Source organism: Pyrus communis, chromosome 4 (genome assembly GCF_041283825.1).
Source record: "Pyrus communis isolate YQ-2024b chromosome 4, ASM4128382v1, whole genome shotgun sequence".
In the NCBI taxonomy this organism is placed as follows: Eukaryota; Viridiplantae; Streptophyta; class Magnoliopsida; order Rosales; family Rosaceae; genus Pyrus; species Pyrus communis.
Genome location: NC_142568.1, coordinates 19,395,834 through 19,418,175, shown reverse-complemented (window position 1 = coordinate 19,418,175; position 22,342 = coordinate 19,395,834). Strand labels below are relative to the sequence as shown.

Here is a 22,342-nt window from a genome sequence, read left to right as displayed (position 1 = left end):
TTTATAGGCAGTAGAGGCATGCATATGCATGAGGGTGAGTGGGTTCCAAGAGAGGTCTGTTTGTGTTATTTCAAGGTAACTTCCTTAGAAATATGCACCTCACTTTTGTACCTCTATTCCTTGCCCTTTGGAATTTAAGCGTGGTAGCAGAATTGTATGACTTAAGAAACATTAATCTCAACAAATAAATATTACAACTAGCTAAGTATTACTAGATAAGCTGCCAATTATAATGGCAAAGTATATACTATAGTGATGAAATAATCTTTTGTGTCTTTTCTTGTACATAGCCAAATTTTTTAGGTCGAATTAGTGATATTTTTCTTCTTAATATTGGAAGAGATCTCAAGTTTGAATCTTCATCCCAATTCATATTTGTTTAATTTGACTGCATACAAAGTTCATAAAAAATGGCTAAAGAATGAATTCACATTACAGGATGTGAGAGGCGCCATAAATCTTAGAAGTCCAATATTCTAGACTCAATGTAGATATTGTTATGAGAAGTTGATGATTTTTTCTTCTTATACAAATCTCCAAATACCAAAATAAACAGAGCGTCGATACTAAAAAAATAAAAGTTTGCAGATCATATATTTCCGTTGTTAATTTTGTGATGCAAAACAAACCAGCTATCGTTTGTTCAAAATGTCAAACAACCAATAGTGCTCGTTAGGTGAATCTGCAGCTGCATGTCTGCTATTTTAAATATAAAATTTCAAACTCCAATCTGAATGAAAAATTCTGGTCCCAGTTACATATAATTATGTTATATTTTTCTGCCTTGTGGAAATGAAGGCAAGAAAGTGCCTGCTGAAAGAAGAAAACATCGCATTGAAGAAGAACCAGAGCAGGTGAAAAACTGGGGAATTTGTTTATAGCTTCAGCTGGCTGATGAGATACAACGAGGCCCCAGCTGTGCTGGCGTGTGATTAATTAGTAGTTACGACTGATAAGATGCCTACTAAATGGGAGAAAATGAAGATTAGAGCCTCATAAATTAAACTTAAACGCAGAACTGTATAAGATATCCTGATTTAAGTAACAAGATTTAGATTCTAGTTTAGCCAATATTAACGGTTTTGTGTACTCAAAAGGACAGTAAATTAAGTTAAATTAGAACCGAGAAGATTTCATGATTTAAGTAATAAGATTTAGATTTCCGGACCTTAATTGGTCTTTTTATGAAAAAGCCATGCCATACAGACTGTACTCTAGGGTTTTTAACTTTTAGTCCTTGGAATATTTGAAAATATAATGACGTACGTGTAATTTAGCTACCAAATTTTGCAAGTTTTAAAAAGAGAAGAGAACCAATAAGCTCCTATTTCTGTTTGGGTGCCGAATCTGATCCATTTTTTTACGTCCAAGTGCTTTCCTTGCTTCCATTAGAAAATGGGTTATTTAATCCAACACCCCCAAATACTATATTATTTGGAAAGTGGTGGCCACGATGACATTTTGTAACGACGGAAGAGGCCTCAAGTTTATGACCAAAGACTGCAGCTAGCTTTTTTCAAGGTAGAAGTCATCAATTTTGACCAGAAAGAAAAACAAAAAAACAAAAGTGATCAACTAAATTAGTATTTAATTAATTTGGATAAATTAATCTTTAATATGTCCGTGTACGTATATTGTATATCATTGTTTACGTAAACTTAAATATATAGATCCGGGTCCAATTACATGTCTGACTAATGGCTTCTATGCTACCTTATAAGTAGTAATCATACCATATCGAGATGCATGATATTGTATTTCAAAACGTTAGAAATTGAAAAAATGAAAAATACTTTCGTTGAAATTGGCTTGAATTCTCGTGTTTGACTTGAATTTAAAGAGGTGGTCATTGATCAATTATGTAGTTTAGTAATCATCAATACTGTAACGTAGAAGTATGTCAAAACAGTAATAAGTCGGTCTTTTGCAATATAAAACTTAAGGAGTTTAAGTATTTTAGAACCAAAACGACACTTACAAAGGAAATACTTTGAGTGGTAATCTTAAGTTTAAACAAAAGAATTTTTCTTACCGTCCAAAGAAGTTATTGAATTCTATTTAAATTTTCAAAGAGTTGATAGGCACATTTACCAAAAACATATGAATTATGTGTTCTTGTTTGTGTTTTCTCTTCACAATCCATTAATTAACAAGATCCATAAAAATTTTGAAACAACAAATATAAACAAAAAGTTTCACGTGTTTCATGCAATGAGGGTATGAAATTCTTTTCTTCTATATTCTAAGAAGTTACATATTATACATTTCTCCTGAGATTAAAGATTGTGGCGGATATTAAAGATTTGGCCTCCTTACATTTCTCCTGATACATTTTATACTGAACACTCCCATGATGTGTTTTGGAGCCAAAGCAAGGGATTAAACAAACCATATTCGCAAATGAATAGTTATTCCTAATTATGATTATGTTGTGGGTCGTCATTTACTTACGGAAACTTCTGTAGCAAATAAATAGAGCAAGATAAGATGCTATGGGTAGCCTCTCTTATTTGCGTTCTTTACAAAGTCCAGTTGATTCAAACACTGTATTTTTATATACAAGATCAAAGTCGGTGATCTCTTATTTGCGTTCTCTTTAAGATCGGGCCGGCCCTAGCATTACAATTTTTATATAGAAGACCACATCTGGTGATCTCTTATTTGCGCTCTCTTAAGGGCCGGCCCTGACTCTGTATTTTTTATATACAAGACTAACGTCGATGATCGTTCTTATTGCTATTTCTTTTTCTAATTAATGCATCAAATCTTGAACGAGTATGCATTATGTACAATGTATATGATTAGTTGGATACTTTGAGCAATACTTTACGAGTAATTGCTCCTACTGATATACTTTTCAACTAATAGACCACCATTCATGATTTGTACATGTTCCCATAAACCAAAAGGAAAAAGAGCAAGGGGACCATTGACTCCACTTGAAATGTTATGTGTTTTTTTTTCAATTCCACGTTATTATTAATTATATTAACCAACTATAGAATTCTTTTATTTGTTTACTCTTGGGCATGGTGATTTGTATATTAGAATCAGTAGTGCTATACATACACCTATTTTACTTTTAACGTACCCCTCTCTATTTCTAGCATTCAGATCGAATGAATTGAAGAAGATCAATTGTCAAATATTAACAAGAGTGTGTGGGAGATAAAAATGAGTGTGAAAATAGCACTATCCTATTAAAACAACAGAACATTAATGTCCCTTTTTGTACGTCTTTTACTACAATTTTATGTGCACGACAGAGGATCCAAAACCTCTGCACAAGCTTTTATTTGGATAGGTAAATCAACCTATTGAGTTATTAATGTGTATCATCAAAACCCGCTTAGTTTTGTTTCTCTATAGTATGCTGGCGAGATTAGTAGTAATGATGATAGTGCTATGGTCAAATCAAACTAAATAGGTCTTAATAGTTGTGCATTAGCAACCCACTAAGTTAATTTTATTTCTCTCCGACTATCTTGGAGATTCAAGCCCAAATAAGATTAACTGGCTGAGTTTACTTATTGCCCAAATAAAAATGGACTGGACTCTGAATTGCTCGAAGAGTTTGGGTACAGGCCCCCACACAACTTTGGGCCAAACTTTGTACGGCCTTTCTAAGAGACAAGGACGGTAAAACTTCCGGCTGTTAGAAGATGTACCGCAAAACAGCCGGTTGAGATTAGCTCAAGTGATTATTGTGGGGGATGAATAACTTAAGTGATTAATATAGGTTCAAATTTTGACTCTATTTTATGTAATCACATAAGATATACTGCAAAATTTTCAGAGAAAAAGAATATATCCACCACATCAAATAATGAAGACTCCGGTAAGCTTCCAGTTCAAAAGATTCGAACGCATGGCTACGAACTAGGGACCAGATCATCCCTAAGGACACAGGCACAAAAACCTTCTCATATCCCACTCTCCTTGCTTTGCCATGCTAACCCCGGTCTACTTTTGGTCTCATCCCCATCTCACATGACCCCCAAAATGGGTGCCGTACCCAAGAACCTCTCACGAACGAGGGTGTCGGGGGTACAATCTCTCATTGCACACGACCAACCAAAAAGGGGAAGGGCATTTCCTCTTAGGGGTACCATGATCGGAATAGCGAATCCAAAGCTATAGGATTCGGGTATTCATCTTTTTTCGAAACGGAATGGCTAAAGACACCATCATTGTTGGGCATGTCTAATAGTTTACACTAAAACTTGTGGTTGCTGTGTTATTGTCCCATAAATGAATAAGAAGAATCATGTGTATTTACAATAATGAGACATAACTAAGGTAACAAATAAGCTAGGGTTTGGTGGGTCAAGATTCAAGTGCTCCATAACAGCTACCACTAATTTAACACAGTAGTATTTATGAGGAAATAACCCAAAAAGATTGCTGTGTAAGAAAATGGTGGACTCCCCCCCCCTTCATAAAATGCACGTTACTTTCGCATTAGCATTAACAAAGATGGTGGCCATACCATACAGTCGTTGGAGAAGAAGTTGTTGGCAACTGGAAAACCAATTCAATTGTGGCTACACAACACACCATATATATTATATATACACAGTTGAAAGCATATGCGTTCCACTACTAAGGAGTCAAAGCTTTTAAGCAAAGGTTACTTGATTGTTTGAAGCTATAGCTACTCTCGCCTAATTTGTTGTTAATTTATGCAAGATTTAAGTATATTGCAACCATCTAAATATGAATGTATGTATGGTTTTTATAGTTGAATGAGCATCTTCAGTGCTGATGTGCAAACGAGAAGTTATCGCCATTTTTAGTCATCTTTGTCATTGTTCATGATTTAATAAAGGAAGATTAAATAAGGTGTGAATATAATATTTGGTTGGTGGTGCTAAAAATTTGGGTAGATTTACACATTTTTTACATTTTGAAGGGAGTAAATTCTATTGGTAGTGACAGAGCTACTCTTTTGTACCTTCGCGGAGAGTGGAGGCATATCCACTTCAAGCCTATGGTTGATTATATTGGTTTTTGTTGACTTCTTAATTTTGAATGTTAACATATGTAATTTAAAGAAAGAAATGTCCACTATATGCAGAAAGTTTATTATTCTCCAGTATAAGGCTGTACCAAAGTAATAAATGGTTCGTTATGCGATCAAAGATTCAATGAACAAGAATTTAACTATTGAAATAGCGTACACCAAAACAATGAATAATTCGTTATGCAATTAAAGATTCAATAAATGAATTCAACTGTCGAAAATCTCAATACATAACACACAATATACACAGATACAAACCAACAAATTGCCTACATCGCATACACTTGAAGCTAAAGAGAGCTAAATGAGCAAGTCCCAGGAAGAAGACCAAAAGGGCAAAACAGAACCATAGAAAGCAAAAGGTAACAACTACTGGTATCTGGTACAACTACATTCCATGGAAAAAGGGTAAAAAGGAGTTACCAGAAAGCAAGGACACCTTGAAAAAGACACTCCCTTAACTCCCACTAAAACCACTTGCACACTGCCAATGCTTTCTCTTCTTTTCACTCTCTCTCTGTACGAAAGTCATAAATAAAAAAGGCTCAACGAAGCTTCCATATTCCCGTTCAGATTTCACACTGGTAAAAAAGGAGCCCAAAAATTTAGGTGCATCCAAAAGTACTGGAATCCGGGAGTCACATCAATGACAGCCATTTTATCACATCATGCGTTTAGATTTTCTGGTTACTCTGATTCCATTGTGATTTGGCATTCATGTCCTGACTTTCCTGGGCTCCAGTAACCAGTGGATAGCTGTCTATCATTCATACCTTTAACTTCAAAGTCGTGTTAAAAAGCGGTTTAGAAGGAAGATCGTCAGAAAACGTTTATGATAATTTTTGAAAAAAAATTATAATCAATCCTGAATTGTTCTTGAAGAAATTCGACGAATTCTTTTAAAATGGTATTGCTAGGGAGATAAAAAACTTAAAATAGAATAAAACACTGTCTTGACTTTAATCATTATACTGAACTAAAAGCGTGCCCTAAATAAACTTCAAGGATTGCTCAAATCATTATCTTATGTTTTTTTCGAGAAGTGTTTATTTTTTCAATATAAGTTTCAAGATGTTTTCAACAAGGTGTTTACGAAACGATCCCCATCTACAACAGTAGGTCTCATTCTGTTGGACCTTACCCTACCTTGATGGTTGTATTTGGCTCAACAGTCAACATGGTATGGTACGATCAACGGATGGCCAACTGCTATTACCTAGAACCCCAGATTTTCCCCCTTCCTTTTATTATTTTTAGGTTTCCTTTTCACATATGAAACCCTGAACTGCATCTGTCAACAAACAAAGAAAAAAAGGGATAACATACTTGTCAATTGGTATTTAATGATCTAGTAATTAGGCCTAGTATGTCCAACTATTCGATATTGTAGTCAATAGTCCCGACTGTATAGGGTTTCATCACAAAAGATCTTAGTGATACTAGTAGTTAACGTGTTGCATACAAACTACTTATTACTTTACTATATCTTCGATATGAGACTCTATTCTCGAACATTTAATAATCTTACATGTTCGTGAAAGGAATCAAATAGACAATATACAATATTCATAGCTCCTTGACGTGGTGAGAACTAATTAGGTTCATTCTTTGTTAATCATGTCTTGGAGTCTAATTGACGTAGTTGGGATCTATAATATGATGACAATATCTCTTGCACTTTTTCTCAAACGGACATGAGGGTCTACTTGTTTGGCAAGCACTAAGCAACAAAAACCATCATGATTAACACAAGTTCTTGATGTATTTTATTACTCAAACGGTTTCCAATAAAGTAGTTTCAAATTAACATATAGATTGTATCATATTAGTTTGTATTTTCCTTTTGACAACCAATTTACAAATGTGACAATGCACCAATACACTACAACGATTAATATTCAATTCATTATGCTTACATATTATCTTTGTATTTATGTGAGTTAAACCGAAGAAATGTTACTAAATGGAGTTAACTGCTATTGAACCAAACATTGGTTTCATGTAGTTTTTATGTAAGAATTGTGTCGTTGTCTTCCATCGTGTTGGTGAATCTCATTATTAATTGGGTACAACCTCACGAATGACTTCGAGTTGCCATTGCATTAGTTAATCTTTTAATTTGATTTGTAGGGGTTGGATTTAGGACTTATTTGCAACTGTTTTTGTAGCAAACGTTTGTGCTCATAAACACTTATACTAGAAGTGTTTTTATTGAAAGCATTACAATTGTTAGCAAACATTTTTAACCATTTAAGAAACAATGTGATTGACTTGATTGGTATACAAAATGCTTCATAGGTATTCCGATTCAGTATCAGATATTGAACAACCTAGTCACCCAAAAAATAAAAAGAGTAAGGCTTAATTGGATCAATAATTTCTGTGATGATATGGTAGTCGAAAGATAGCCCTGTGGTAAAAATTAAGATTTAAACTTTTGTGGTGAAGTCCTTAGGATTTAGGTACCAAATTAGAAGTTTTGTCGACTTTTTGTTAATTGTTAGCACGTGAGCTAAAAAGGTAAAGTTAGCCACACATGTGACATGTGAGCCTCATGTGCTAACAATTAACTGATAGTTATGTTTTAACCTCACATGTGTGGCTCACGTGCTAACAATTAATGGAGAGTTGATAGAACTGTTAATTTTAGACATAAATCATAACAGACTTCACTAAAGGATTTAAATTATATTTTTTTTTCACTACAGAATCTATATTCTGACTACGCTATTACTACATAAACTAATAGTCCAATTAGTACTAAGAGTAATTTCCAAGCCAATTGTTTCATCATTACCCCTCCTTTTCAACTTTGGATTGTTTTTAAGCACCAATACCTTGTAGTCTTCAAGGCAAGCGATTCCAACTCAAACACACCTAGACACAATATTAAATAAAGATTTCTGCACACTTGTTTTTTTTCTATTTTTCAAACTATAATTTGTACAAAAGGATATTCATAAGTACAAAATTAAAAAGAAGCGTGTGAAAATTATTTACGTTTTATATTACATCTAGGTTGGAAAACGAGTCGTTTTCATGTCATACATGTTATCTTAATGGGTCATGTCTTATTGTGTCAAACTCGTAATCTTACTTATTCTCAACAGTTGACCCAATAACGACTTGATTTGTTAACAGGTTGTGCTGTTTCGTGTCAGGTTGACGAGTTATTCAAGAAATTGTCTTGTCTAATGTCTATATCTGACAAACGATGTCTTATCGGGTTCCTAACAAATGACACGACTAACGACTTGACTTGTTAACGGGTTCTTAATAGGTGAGCTAATAACAATATAACTCGTTAACAAATTAACAAATCGTGCAAAAAATTATCCGGTCCAGTTACATCATACGTACCATGGTCCAATACAACCGGCGCAATAAAAGCGGCAAGTTGGGCGCCGATCGTTTGCTTACATTCCAAAATTCTCAGTTAAAAATTAAAAAATATATCATTAATTACTTCTCCTCCCTTCCGTCTCTCTCTGTCTCACTCCCTTCACGTCTGTCTCTCCCTCTGACCACCACCGCATACTCTCTCTCTCTCTCTCTCTCTCTCTCTCTCTCTCTCTCTCTCTCCTGGAAATGTAAAATCGAAGAGCAGAGTTACATATAAAATTTGCAGTTTCTGAGCGATTAGGGTTTATCGGAGTGGAGACCTGAAGAATGCCGTTGACAAGGTACCAGATAAGGAACGAGTACGGCTTGGCCGATCCGGAATTGTACAGAGCAGCCGATAGGGATGATCCGGAGGCTCTACTGGAAGGCGTCGCCATGGCCGGCCTCGTCGGTGTTTTGCGGCAGCTCGGCGACCTTGCTGAGTGAGTATCTTTTGCCACTGGTTTTACTTTATGTGGGTTTTGATTCGAATTGTTGAAAGTTGTTGCTTTTACCAGAAATTCTGAGACTTTAGGGCTTGAAATTTGGACTCTTGGAGTTGATAATTCGATTAATGTGATAGAATTACTATTTTGGGAATTTTGGTGTAGATTTAGACTTTATTACTGGATTAACGGCGAGTGAAATCTGTTGACTTAGTTGACACCAGTACTGAACTATGCTGGTGATTAAACATGCGATTTTTGGAGATTACCATTTGATCAGGGCGATTGAAGTGCGCGTAATTGGGAATATTTTTCGGAAATGAATCTGTTGGATTAAAAATTGGTTATAGGATCATACAGAAATCCAAATGTTCTAGAATTTGGATTTAACTTGGTTAATGCAAATGTGGCATGGATAAATAAGTACTGCTCTGTCCAAGAATTGATGTTTAAAGCCTTTTCAGCTGACATGTAATTTGGGTTTTCCGGTTGATACGACTGTATCACATAACTTATATGGTAGGTTTTAAGTTAGTTGGTAATGGACTTACGAGAAATGCATTTCGTTGCCAATTTTTGCTTATCATAGGTTTGCCGCTGAAATATTTCATGACTTGCACGAAGAAGTAATGGCAACCGCTACACGAGGCCATGGTCTAGTGGTTCGTGTCCAACAGCTTGAAGCGGACTTTCCCTCAATTGAGAAGGCACTTCTATCTCAAACCAATCATTCTTCCTTCTTTTCCAATCCAGGTTTGACTACTTGTTATGTAATTTTTTATTCGTAACTTGTGCACCTTGTTAAAGCTATAAAAATCTGATGCATTAGTAAAAACACTTCCCTTTTGGCCATGTTGATAATAGAAATTAATTACAGCATATTTATGCAAGTGCACAATTCTATTGCAGGGGTTGACTGGCATCCTAATCTGCGTTCTGAACAGAATATGATCACTCGTGGAGACTTACCTCGCTTTGTAATGGATTCTTATGAAGAATGCCGTGGTCCTCCTCAGCTGTTCCTTTTGGACAAGTATTATGACCCAATTTGTGTTCACTTATGCTACTTTAACCTATATAGTAAAATGAAAAGATTTTGGAAAATTTTAAAATAATTATGTTTATCCAATTCTAACAGGTTTGATGTTGCTGGAGCTGGGGCATGTTTGAAGCGGTACACTGATCCGTCATTCTTTAAAGTCGAATCAGCATCTTCAATAACAGTAGAGATGCAGAGAGAAAAGAAGACCCGTAAAGTGAAGGTATTGCGATGGAATGAGCGTTTCTCATTAACTGCGTATTCTCTAGTTACTTGCAAATTTATTTACTATTTGAGCTCTCACAAAATTACTTAAAAGGTATAAACATGAAAAGAAAAGGAAAAACACATGGCATTGCTCCTCTGGGAGGAGCGCTGCCACCCATTGGTGGCGACCATGATTGTTTTCCATGGTCTTGTGCTGCCTAGTTCAGTATGAGCAAGATATTACTTACACAGATGCCACCCAATTGATGTTTAGTTCTTCTCTTTGAGATTTAATTTTAAGCATGGACCTTGATTAAGTTCTGTTTACGTCACTCCTTCTGACTGACTGCATGTGCTAGGCATCTCCTAATCTTGATTTGGAGTGTGAGCCAGCATGTAGGCCTATGTGGAAACCGGGGAATGCTACTTTTTTTTTTGTACTAAGAATTTGCAAATTAGGTTCTCCTTTTTCTGTTGCCAAGTCATTGCTATACTATACACCTTATGTCATTACAATATTTACTATGGTCTTCTTATGTGTAGCAGAAGAAAGGATCCCGCTGGAGGAATGGTGAAACCCCAGAAGTTGCACTGACATCACATGCCAAGTCAAATGCCAAGTAAGAGCTCTTTTTTCATATTACCACACTGTTCTCATTCACGCTATTGTAAATGTTCATGTTTAAAGAACAGCTGGTTGAGTGGCTACTTATTGTTTTTTCAAACAATGCAGACTGCATGAGTTGTTCCTGGAGGAGCGTATTGAGAATCGTTCTAGTGATCCTGCACATCGTGTGAAATTGAAGAAAAGGCATTTGAATGGATCTGCAGTTGACTCAAAAACTGGGAAAAGTTACATGAAGACATTTCTGGAGACTCTTTCACCAGAACGCAAACTTATTTGTGAAACTTCTGTTGGTCCACCGCTCTTGAGATTGACCTTAGATGATAGCAGTGAGCCAGACCTTAGAATACTTGACATCACTACAGTAAGTCCTGCTGAAATGTCCCCAGAAAGGAAAAGTGCTAGCTCTTCACCTGATGTCCATGAAGATATATTTAAACCATCCGTGGATGGATTTAATAGGGGGGTTTTCGATAGAGAAATTCCAGAGGGGTCTGAACCAAACTCTGATGTTGAGACAAATGAAAATTATTCCAACCTTCATCAGGTGGCAGCTGATAAACAAATAGCAGTTGGTGGAGAACATAAAACTGAAGGCAGCATGGAGGGTTCCACCCCCTCCAGTTCTGATGATAGGACCAGTGAGGTAGACAATTACATGGATGCTCTTGCAACTTTGGAATCAGAAATGGAAACTGACAATGAATTTAAACCTAAGAACAATCTACGCTTCCAGAACGTGGAAACGTACGGGACAGATTCTGATGCAAATGAGGAGGAACATCTGGAGCTTCAAACTCGATTTTCGGATTCTCAATCAATTGGAAACTCCTCTACATCGGATGACGGGAAGAATTCATTTGAAAAAGATACAGCCAGTTTTTCGCACTCTGATAGTCTAAGCAATGTGGTTGAGAATTCACCATCAGAGTGTGATGGAGCAGCTAAAGAATTCCCTTCCACTGAAACCTGTGGAGCTGAGATTTTTGAGATGTCATCCAACCAGAAATCTGAATTCGTGGAGTCTCTAGAAGCCACAACAAAGGAGCAGGTGGTGTCTAATAATGCATGCATTGTGGAAGACATAATCCCTGATTCTGGAGATACATCTTACAGTGCATTTGTTAGGGATATGAGTCCTACGCTACATTCAGACACTGGAGCAAACTCGCCAGTGGTATCATTGGCAGGACCTGTGTTAGATGATAACCCCTCTGACGAAATTAAAGTTGATTGTAAACCATTAGACATTGACGAAAATGAGACAAATCTGGATAATTCTCTGCCTGTTGTCCGTGACTCCCAGACTAATGATGCTTCACCAAGCCATCCCATTGATGAGCCAGACATGGAAGATTTAGGTTTCAGTTCCGATGCTTTGCCACATTTGTCAAACGTTGAAGAGCTTGCTTCTGAAGATCAAAGTAGAAATAATGATGTGAATAAAATACTTAAGACACAATATGCAGATGAAGATTCTCTAGAAAGCTTTGCCAGAAAGATTGATTCACCACGCTTAAGTATTTCATCCACAGAAGAGCAGCTTTCCTCAGCCCTGCCAGAAGAACAAATATCTTCAGGTAATACATTACTGCCTTATTATAGAGATGTTATAAATCTTGATAACACGGCTTCCAGACTTGATAATCCTGTTTCACCAACTGCAGTCAACTCCGAAGTTGTACCGTTTGTGGTGGATGCTGCACAGAGTCATATCTCAGAAGAGCCTGTAGTGGATGCTCCACAGACACATGGCCTAATAGATCAGCAGGATGCTTGGCAGGCACATGGTCTAACAGAGCAGCAGGATGCTCCACAGAGACGTGGCCTAACAGAGCAGCAGGATGCTCCACAGAGACGTGGCCTAACAGAGAAGCAGGATGCTCCCCAGATGCATGGCCTAATAGAGCAGCAATTATCTGATTTAGATGAGGATGTTCCCCAACTTGAATCCGTCAAAGAAGAAGTGGGTATTCCACATTATGAAGAAAAATTCAACGTAGAAGAGAGATTTAGTGCCGTGGATAACGATGAATTATCTGATTTAAATGAGGATGTTCCCCAACTTGAATCCGTCAAAGCAGAAGCGGGTATTCCACATTATGAAGAAAAATTCAATGTAGAAGAGAGATTTAGTACCGTGGATGATGATGAATTACAATTATTCACAAGTGATGCTGATGTAGGAGGTGATACCGTTTCTGTGGAACTTCCATCTAATTGTCCAACTTTCACAGGCCACGAAGATCATGTGAATTCAGATGATCTGGTACCTGAAACACTAAATGTAGAAACTGCGGCTGTGCCCTCTGCTGCTGTTGCCCAACCCGATAATGACGTCAATGATATTAGTTATTCATCTGCAAATGCAATTTCTTCTCCACCAAGGAACTTTATAAATTTTCATGAATCTCTTCCTGGATTTGGGGATTTCCATGAGAATGAATCTGAACTGAATGAAGTTTCTCCAGAATCTGTCACAGACTCAGAAGTGCAAATGGAAGCAAGTAAACAAGATGTTTCTCCAGATTCAGAATCTAACTCAAGTCAAGCAGTTACTCATGACCATTCCAGTTCAAAAGCATCTGATGATGGTCATAATTTCTCTCGGGATGAACAGACTGAGAACAGTTTGGCTGTGCATGATGTCCCCGCAGAATCAAAACCAAGTGAATCAACTATTTATGACCATTCCAGTTCAAAAGTATCTGATGATGGTCATAATTTCTCTCTGGATGAACAAACTGAAAGCAGTTTGGCTGTTGGTGATGTGACCATAGCCTCAGCATCTTTAGAAAATACGGAAGTTGTGTCTTCACCTACCTGCTACCTCCCAGAGCCTGAAACTAGTTTGGACAATTCAGTGGATTTACAAGCAAACCAAGTTGATATCGGATATTTGCCAAGAGATGGAGCAAGGGATCAGCCAGAAGCTGACTTAAAGCATTCTCTGGAGGTTCAATCTGATGAGCTTGATGTGGAAAGTTCGGATGAAGATCAAGTAAGCATCAACTTATCAAGTCTTCAATCTGCACAGGCAGGGTCTCAAAACCACATGGATTCGGAGAAATCTAACCAGTTACCATCTACGGAGCACATCAATCAGGAAGTATACTTGGATGCTTCCCTGGAATCTCATTCTGAATATCTCCCAAGCCAAGCTTTAACATCAGAGTTCTTACCAGAATCATCAGGCCTGGAACTTGATGTTACGAAGCAAGCATTTGAACCATTTACCCTTCCTAGATCAGTCCTGCCCCCTGAAGGTACTGTGGTCAATCTGGAAGACATGCCACCATTGCCACCTTTACCACCAATGCAATGGAGGATGGGAAAACAACACACTTCCCTTTTTTCACAGAGAGAATCGGTTGGAGTTAACCAGGATTCTTTACTGCCAATACAGCCGTTGGAACCTGATGAGAAAGCTCAATTTGATATGCCAGCACCACAGAGAGGTGTGCTGCCGCCCCAGAACCCATTTTTGCCTCCCGCGTCTGAAGAAGGCGAGAAGTTCCAACATGTTTCTGAACCTTTAATTGGCAATATGGTGCATCCTGCCCCGTTGCAGTTACCAGCCATGGTTAATGATGCTAATCTTCAACATAATTTCCCTGACTTAGGGGGAACACAATTCTCAAACCCATTTTTGTCGTTACCAGAGGTTTCTGATGACAGGCCTGGAATTAATCACTTTGCTTCAGTGGGAGAAAAAATTCAGACTGGTTCAAATCCATTCACTGGACCAGGCTCTGAATGTACAACTACTACGCTTGACCCTGAATCTTCTCATGGATCTATTATCCAGCCTGTGCAGCGGGTAACACCGGAGACTGGTATCGAGCCTAAGGTGCTTCAACATTCACCGAAAAATTCAGAATCGGAACAAGAACCTCTTTCCACATCCGCGACAGCTCCAACAATGGTGGAGCAGCCTCAGCATAGTTTACCAACATCAGAGGGAGAAATATCATGGTCATACAATAATTCTGCTGTAATGTCAGACTATGAAGTTGGAAGGTCTAATGGAGTTCCAGTTACTAAGCTCCCTCGTCCTAGAAATCCCCTCATCGATGCTGTTGCTGCTCATGGTCAAAGCAAGGTAATTGATAATCCATTTATGGCATCTGTTCTTCTTTTTCTGGATGTGCTCTTCTTAATATTTATGCTTTACAAAGTACCTTTCTAACGTGTTGACATTTTGCAGTTGAGAAAGGTAACTGAACGAGTGCGGCCTCAGGTTGAACCTGAGGTAGATGAAAGAGATTCATTGCTGCAACAGATAAGAACTAAGGTCAGATATGTCTATTTTTGCTGTACTTGGACTCTCTATTTTCGAAGTTAAAGACTGAACCAACTTTTGTTGTCTTAGTCCTTCAACTTGAAGCCTGCAATGGTGACAAGATCTTCAACGGTGACAAGACGCAGCATTCAGGGCCCGGCAACAAACTTGAGGGTCGCTGCTATCTTAGAGAAAGCAAGTGCAATTCGCCAGGTTAATCTATCTCCCTCTGCTACCTGTATTTCTTTGTTAGTTAATATAATAATACGAGAAGAATTTCGTTACAGGCATGTGCAGGAAGTGATGAAGATGACGATGATGATAGTTGGAGTGATAACTAAAGGGGTTTATTCTACTTAACCTCTTAACCAGTGCTGTTCTTGGCTTGAAATGGCTGGTCACTTCTCTTTCTTACAGAACGCTGGACGTTTCTGTAGTTTGGTGTATTCTTTCTCCTTACTCAAAATTCTTGTATTATTCGGCTCCCGTCTCGCTTCAAAATCTACTTGTTAAAATGTCGCTCAGCTCTATCCGTGGGAATCTAGTGTGAGGCAAAATTCTTTATACAAGAACGACAGCTACAGCTCTGCGCGCAAGCGCGGTTCCAATCTACTTCCAGATATACTCATTTTTAAGATCTTGTTAGGTGTATATTGTTTGAGTGATATAAATGTAGTACGTAGCGTACCAAGAATGAAATTTTGTAATCCTGTATGTAATTGAAATGTTACGGTGCATATATGTATCCCTATATATACTAATACTCTGTTTTGCTGGCTCATATTTAGCGGCCATTGTTTTTGTTCATATTATGTCGATGTGTGGAACTTATTCAAGACTACAAATTCTTAAATTCACCTTTTCATTTCTTCCGCAGCGTATTAGCCATAGGTTTATCTATTCCTTGCAAATTCTTGTTTGCAGTTTTGATTTCAGGAGACCTGGGTTCCAACCACGACAATGACTTATATGGCATGGGTACGTCGTTTCGTTTTGGTCCCACTCATTCAGTCTAGGCTAAACAACCGGACTATATGGTGTGGTGTCTAGACCGAAGTCTTTCTTCATCGCCAAATCCAACAACTCTAGCAAAATCGTTGACGTGAGTCCTAAGTGAACCCATTTTCGAGCCACATCAACAGTTTTGAAGAAATTTTTGGCAAGAAACATTAGGGCTGAAAGTGGCACACAAAACAAAGTTCGGTTATAATGTTACGTCTTACTTAGTGGTACTACTTTTATGCTAGATTTAATTGTTATAAAGATCCATTAGATCATTGTATTCAAGATTTAACCGTTGATTTTTGGACCATTCGGTTGTACGAAGAACGAAAGAAAATTTGCACAAAACATAAAAGGAATTAAAATTTTGAAATTGGTGGGAAAATGAGCAATACAAAACGACCGTTGAGTCATTGCCCCCCCCAAAATTCTTCCAGTCTCAAACAGGTTATGACAGCCATAGCCAACAGAGCCTCCTCCCCTGCATTTTCCAAAGCCTTAGAAACCAAGCAATGCCTCCTTCAAGGCTTCACCTCCTTCAACCACCTCAAACACGCCCACGCCCGGCTCCTCCGCCTCGGCCTCGACCAAGACAACTATCTTCTCAACCTGGTCCTCCGCTCCGGCTTCGATTTCGGTCACACCGCTTACTCCCGCCACGTCTTCCGCCAAACCGCGCAGCCCAACATCTTCCTCTGGAACACCATGATCCGCGGCTTGGTTTCCAACGATTGCTTCTACGACGCGATCCAATTCTACGGCTCGATGCGGAAAGATGGATTCTTACCGAATAGCTTTACTTACCCTTTTGTTCTGAAAGCGTGTGCGAGGCGATCAGACTTCCAATTGGGGCTGAACATTCATACCCTTGTGGTGAAAACTGGGTTCGATTTCGATGTTTATGTTAAAACCAGTTTGCTCTGCTTATATGCGAAATGTGGGTATTTAGAACTTGCACATAAGGTATTTGATGAAATGCCGGAGAAAAATGTTGTTTCTTGGACTGCCGTGATTTGTGGGTACATTGAAGCTCGCCGGTACAGAGACGCTATTGATACATTTCGCGGGTTGTTGGAGATGGGTTTGAGGCCTGATAGTTTTAGCCTTGTTAGGGTTTTATCTGCGTGTGGGAGGTTAGGGGATATAGGCAGTGGGGAATGGATTGATGGATACATAATGGAGATTGGTATGGGGAAGAATGTGTTTGTTGCTACCTCTTTAGTTGATATGTTTACCAAGTGCGGAAATATGGAGAAAGCTCGTCGCGTCTTTGATGTGATGCCCGAGAAGGATATAGTTTCTTGGAGCAGCATGATTCAGGGATATGCATCAAATGGGCTTCCTAAAGAAGCCATAGACCTCTTCTTTCAAATGCAGAAGGAGAATTTGAAACCCGATTGCTATGCCATGGTTGGCGTACTTTCTGCTTGTGCAAGATTAGGAGCACTCGAATTAGGGGACTGGGCTAGCAATTTGATGGATAAAGATGAATTTTTCACTAACCCAGTTCTTGGTACAGCTCTAATTGACATGTATGCGAAATGCGGGAACATGGTCCTTGCTTGGGAAGTCTTTAAGGGGATGAAGAAAAAAGACCACGTTGTTTGGAATGCTGTGATGTCTGGTCTTGCTATGAATGGACATGTCAAAGCTGTGTTTGGACTATTCGGACAAGTGGGAAAAATTGGAATTCGACCTGATGGAAACACTTTCATGGGCCTTCTTTGTGGATGCTGTCATGCTGGTCTAGTTGACGAGGGCCGGAGGTATTTTAATAACATGACGAGTGTCTTTTCCTTGACTCCGACAATTGAGCATTATGGATGTATGGTGGATCTTCTTGGCCGTGCAGGTTTGTTGGATGAAGCTTACGAGTTAATAAAAAGTATGCCAATGGAGGCGAATTCCATCGTTTGGGGAGCGCTGTTGGGTGGATGCCGGCTACATAGGAATACCCAATTGGCTGAACTTGTACTGAAACAACTCATTGGGCTAGAACCGTGGAACTCAGCACACTATGTTCTCCTATCAAATATTTACTCTGCAAGTCATAAATGGAATGAGGCAGCAGATACCAGATCACAAATGAGTCAGCAAGGGATGAAGAAAATCCGGGGTTGCAGTTGGATCGAAGTAAACGGGGTTGTTCACGAATTCCTTGTCGGAGACAAGTCCCACACATTGTCAGATAAGATATACGCAAAACTTCACGAGTTGGCTAAGGAATTGAAAGCAGCAGGTTATGTTCCGACCACAGATTTCGTGTTGTTTGACATAGAAGAGGAAGAAAAGGAGCATTTCCTTGGCTGTCATAGCGAGAAGCTAGCCGTTGCATTTGGTCTGATCAGCACTGCTCCTACAGATACCATCCGAGTTGTGAAGAACCTTCGTGTGTGCGGTGATTGTCATGAGGCGATAAAGCTCATCTCGAAGATTACAGGGAGAGAGATCATCGTTCGGGACAATAACCGATTTCATTGTTTCATTGATGGTTCATGTTCATGTAAAGATTATTGGTAATATTTAATTTTACGCTTTTTAGTCAAAATAGTCATTGAGATTTGCATAACTCATCACTTTGGTTATGAGATTTGAAATCAACAGGAATGGTCCTAAGTTTGTCCACCATAAATCATTTTGGTCATTCCTTGAATAATTATTTTAATTAATAACCAAATGACAAAAATACTGTCAATTTAATAAATAATGAGCCAAAATGATTTGACAAAAATTGAGGGTATTTTTGTTATTTTATCTTTATTTAATGGAGATTTTTCAACAAATGATCAAAATGAATAATAGTGGACAAATTTATAAATCAACTTCTATTGATTTCAAATCTTATGGACCGAAGTGGGAAGTTCTGTAAATCTCAAAAACCATTTTGGTTAAAAAGTCTTAATTTTATACATTTGCTTCATAGCAGTCCCTTTGATGACAACACTTGGGGAGGCTTTCTTTATCCATTATGCTTATATACAGACGACGCTTGTGAGACAAAGCAAGGGCCAAATGGCTAGGCGCCGTGATTTGTGGGCAGAGATACATCCAATTGTACCACGGGAAAGACAATCAAATTTACTAGAATAAACGCGTGACGGTTATTCCTGCTTGTTAAGTGAGTTTCACCTAAATCGACAAATGACCATCAAACTCACTAGCTTCAACCATCAACAATCACTCGAGCCTGGTAAGGTCTCCTGGGATCAACAGATGACAATCATGAGCACGCCTCGTGAGTTTTTCTTGCATCAACGGTCACCAATCAGACTAGAGTAATGCTAGGAAGATTAAATCTGGTAAATCAAATGACATGAAAGTTGATGATTGAATTATTACTTAAAAATTAATTAACATACTTATTTATATTGATGATAAATCATTTAATTTAGATATTTAGTTTAAAAACTTAATTTACCTAACGTTATCTATCAGACTAACTAACAACAACGGCAGACGGTCACTTGAGCCTAGTATATAATTTGTCATCACACACGTCATGGAATACGTAAGTTTGGTGGAAAGTTGTAGCTGAGGGCCCACAGTGACATGGAAAGCTGCTGATATTACTATTTACCAAGCATTATCCGGACGATTGTGATAAATATTAGAAAGTAGCCTCGTCGTCATCCAGTAGCGCCAATTACCGCCATTTTGTAAAGGAATAAATAATATAAAAAATAGAAAAATTCCAAAAAAAAAAAAAAAAAATACAGACATCAGAGCAAACGAAGTGTTGAGGAAAGCAGACCACCAAGTCGACCACGAACACGACGTCCAACGGCCAAGGGACATGGCAGCGATGTAATTTCCGCTCCCCACTTCTCAAAAACTGTTTTCAAATCCCATTTTTCCACTCAAACAACACAAAAAGGTAAGCGAAAATTCGAAAAACCCAAAAAATTCCAAACTTGAAAACTGTTTTCTCGTTTTTGAGTCGCTTCCAATATTTTTTAAATTCAGAAATTTCAAGTCTTTTTTTTTTCTTTTGCAATTTTTTAATAAATGGGAAAGTCGCTTCGCTCCACCGCCAGGCTGTACCAGGTGGCCAAAACGACGTCGCAGAACCTGGTGACCTCTCCTCCAAAGCAAACGAGGCCCACCTCGCCGACAACCCAGAAATCGTCGAAGCGGCCGAGGTTGTCGAAGAGGAAGGAGATGGAGACTGAGAGCAGCTCAGTGAAGGCGAGCAGCAGCAGCAGCAACGAACATCGCGTGCCGCTCTCCGCCGTCGTGTCGGACTGCATAAAGCGGTGGTTCAAGGACACGCTCAAGGAGGCCAAAGCTGGCGATATTAACATGCAGGTTTTAGTGGGACAGATGTATTACAACGGCTATGGCGTCCCCAGAGATGACCACATGGTAATTGCCTTTCTGGGTTTGGTTTCATTTGTGGGTTTTTTGGGGGTTTTTTATTTGGGTTTTGGGTTTTAGGGTTCAAGTTCTGAGCTTTTTGTTTTATGATCTTGTTTTCGTGTTCTAATCCTAATTAGTTTAGATTAAGTGGCTAAACTTGTTTTTTGATCAATTTTATTAGCTAAAGTTGCAAGCTTTGTGTTTGGCACTGCAAATTGTAGATTAAATGTTAGGATTAGTACATAATTAGAGCTCTGGTTGTGATTGTGTTATGATTCTTGCTTGTGCTAATGCTTTTCGGTTTTCGGGATTTTACAGGGAAGAGTATGGATTACAAGAGCGTCGAGGACGCGATCTTCGGTTTGGAAAGTTAGTGATAAGCAGCCAGGTTGACTTCTGTCTTTGAAATTCATGTAATCATTGTCATTGTGCTAATCATCCTCACCATAACTAAACGTGCCACTGTTTGGTTTTGTGGACCTGTGGCAGGTTATAATGCAAGTGACTCAGATTCAGATGAACTGAAGGGTGATTCTTAGCACGACGAAGTTGGCCTTCGTGTCCGATCAAATTTTGAGCTGGTATCGCTATTGTTCTTCTACATCCTGCAATGTTTAGAATAACATAGCATTGCAAAATGAGTGAACAATGAATATGTTATCCATTCTCAAAAGTTTATGATCATATGAAATCTGAAGAAGTTGGATTTGTGTTCTTTAACTGGTTATCAATTTACATGCTTTCTTTGTTTTTGTTTGGTGGGGTAACTGCATTTTTTGTGTGCGTGTACTTGATCCACAATTGACTGACATTCACATGCTTTCGTTTTTGTTTATCTTCATTTATACTGTTGATGCAAACAAATTTACAGAATATTGCTTGTTTCTCCTAGATTTTCAAGCTTAGAATTTGCTCCCTCCTCCCCAATTTCCTTCCCTTCTACCAAGATAAGAGGATGGAGCAACAGTATGTAACGTATTTCCTTCCCATTATCGTTCGTGATTTACCCTTTACATCCTTCCACTTCTCCATCCTTATCTTTTGTTAAGATTTTCATTATATATGTCTGGTAAAAGAATTTTGAGGTACTATGGTCAAATTGAAATCTGAAGAGAAAAAAGTTAAAACTATTCCTTAAGCTTGATCTTTCAAGCTCTGTGTGCTAGTATCTGTTTGTGTGGATTGCTGTGTCAGCCATATCCCAGAGGATTTCAACTCGTCTTTCGTTGTGTGCCTTTTTACTGATGAATAGTTTAGCACATGTCGCTGCATAGAAAAAACATAAAATAGATTCAGCATTGTGCATATTTTTGTTCCTTATGGCTATTCATTTTTCTCTGGTACGAGACTGGGTATATGAAACTGAATAGTAAGCAATATTGTGATACCTAATGGTGGCAGGCAAGTAGTGATCAACAAATAACTGCATCCTCCGCCAGATAATTGATGCTTTCCTTCTTCAATTGTGCATATCCCGCTAAATTGATCTCTAATGTCTTGTTTCTTGTGGTAGGATGTCGTAGGCTGTGCTTGGAGTCGTGCTGACCCTCGCCCGTCATGGATGTGCCTGTAACAAGATTTATACTTTCTTCAGTTAATTTTGTTTATTTTCTGGACGTATCACTGTACCTAAGCCTTTATTTTCATGGGAAGACAATCATTTGTTAATTGCAATTTCATCTCTAAAATTTCGTTTGAGTTATATGGACAACGTGTACAACATAACCTCAGAGGTTTGACCTAATACTTGGAGGAGATATGTTCATCTCTGCCTTAGCTCAGTCCAGGTCCGGCCCAAAGTGTTGGTTAATAGATTAATTGGGCCGAACAAAATTTAAAGGCTTAACTCACCTACGACGTCGTCTGAAACTGAATTCTCCTCATTTTGTTTTGCACCGTTAAAATTTATCGTTGAGGTGCAGTCATGGAAGAATATATGGATGTTGTCTTCTAATTCGGAATCCCATCGTTTTCAAGGGGA

General features: G+C 38.3%; 3 protein-coding genes across 10 annotated transcripts; all 3 read left to right on the top strand.

Moving 5' to 3' along the window:
- Positions 1 to 8,437: 8,437 nt before the first annotated feature.
- LOC137722664 (protein SCAR2) lies at positions 8,438 to 15,810 on the top strand. Of its 2 annotated transcripts, none has more exons than XM_068461717.2 (10): positions 8,438 to 8,847; positions 9,440 to 9,603; positions 9,760 to 9,883; positions 9,989 to 10,112; positions 10,643 to 10,716; positions 10,830 to 12,301; positions 12,389 to 14,823; positions 14,929 to 15,015; positions 15,094 to 15,216; positions 15,291 to 15,810. In XM_068461717.2, exons 1-10 carry the CDS (start codon positions 8,693 to 8,695, stop codon positions 15,342 to 15,344), a joined length of 4,812 nt encoding a protein of 1,603 aa, XP_068317818.2. In that variant the 5' UTR covers positions 8,438 to 8,692; the 3' UTR covers positions 15,345 to 15,810. The 2 variants fall into 2 exon arrangements, with proteins under 2 accessions (XP_068317818.2, XP_068317817.2); XM_068461716.2 differs by having other exon boundaries at positions 8,442 to 8,847; positions 10,640 to 10,716.
- Positions 15,811 to 16,374: 564 nt separating this feature from the next.
- Positions 16,375 to 18,612, top strand: LOC137723714 (Pentatricopeptide repeat (PPR) superfamily protein). The gene has a single exon (XM_068462909.2). The coding sequence runs from the start codon at positions 16,390 to 16,392 to the stop codon at positions 18,523 to 18,525; it is 2,136 nt and encodes a 711-aa protein (XP_068319010.2). The 5' UTR covers positions 16,375 to 16,389; the 3' UTR covers positions 18,526 to 18,612.
- Positions 18,613 to 19,642: 1,030 nt separating this feature from the next.
- On the top strand, positions 19,643 to 22,049 carry LOC137723116 (uncharacterized). Of its 7 annotated transcripts, none has more exons than XM_088692808.1 (5): positions 19,643 to 19,879; positions 20,040 to 20,367; positions 20,680 to 20,749; positions 20,851 to 20,942; positions 21,885 to 22,049. In XM_088692808.1, exons 2-4 carry the CDS (start codon positions 20,164 to 20,166, stop codon positions 20,898 to 20,900), a joined length of 324 nt encoding a protein of 107 aa, XP_088548934.1. In that variant the 5' UTR covers positions 19,643 to 19,879; positions 20,040 to 20,163; the 3' UTR covers positions 20,901 to 20,942; positions 21,885 to 22,049. The 7 variants fall into 7 exon arrangements, 6 of the variants coding, with proteins under 6 accessions (XP_088548934.1, XP_068318385.2, XP_068318386.2 ...); XM_068462284.2 differs by having other exon boundaries at positions 20,020 to 20,367; positions 21,875 to 22,049; XM_068462285.2 differs by having other exon boundaries at positions 19,650 to 19,879; positions 21,875 to 22,049.
- The last annotated feature ends 293 nt before the right edge of the window (positions 22,050 to 22,342 follow it).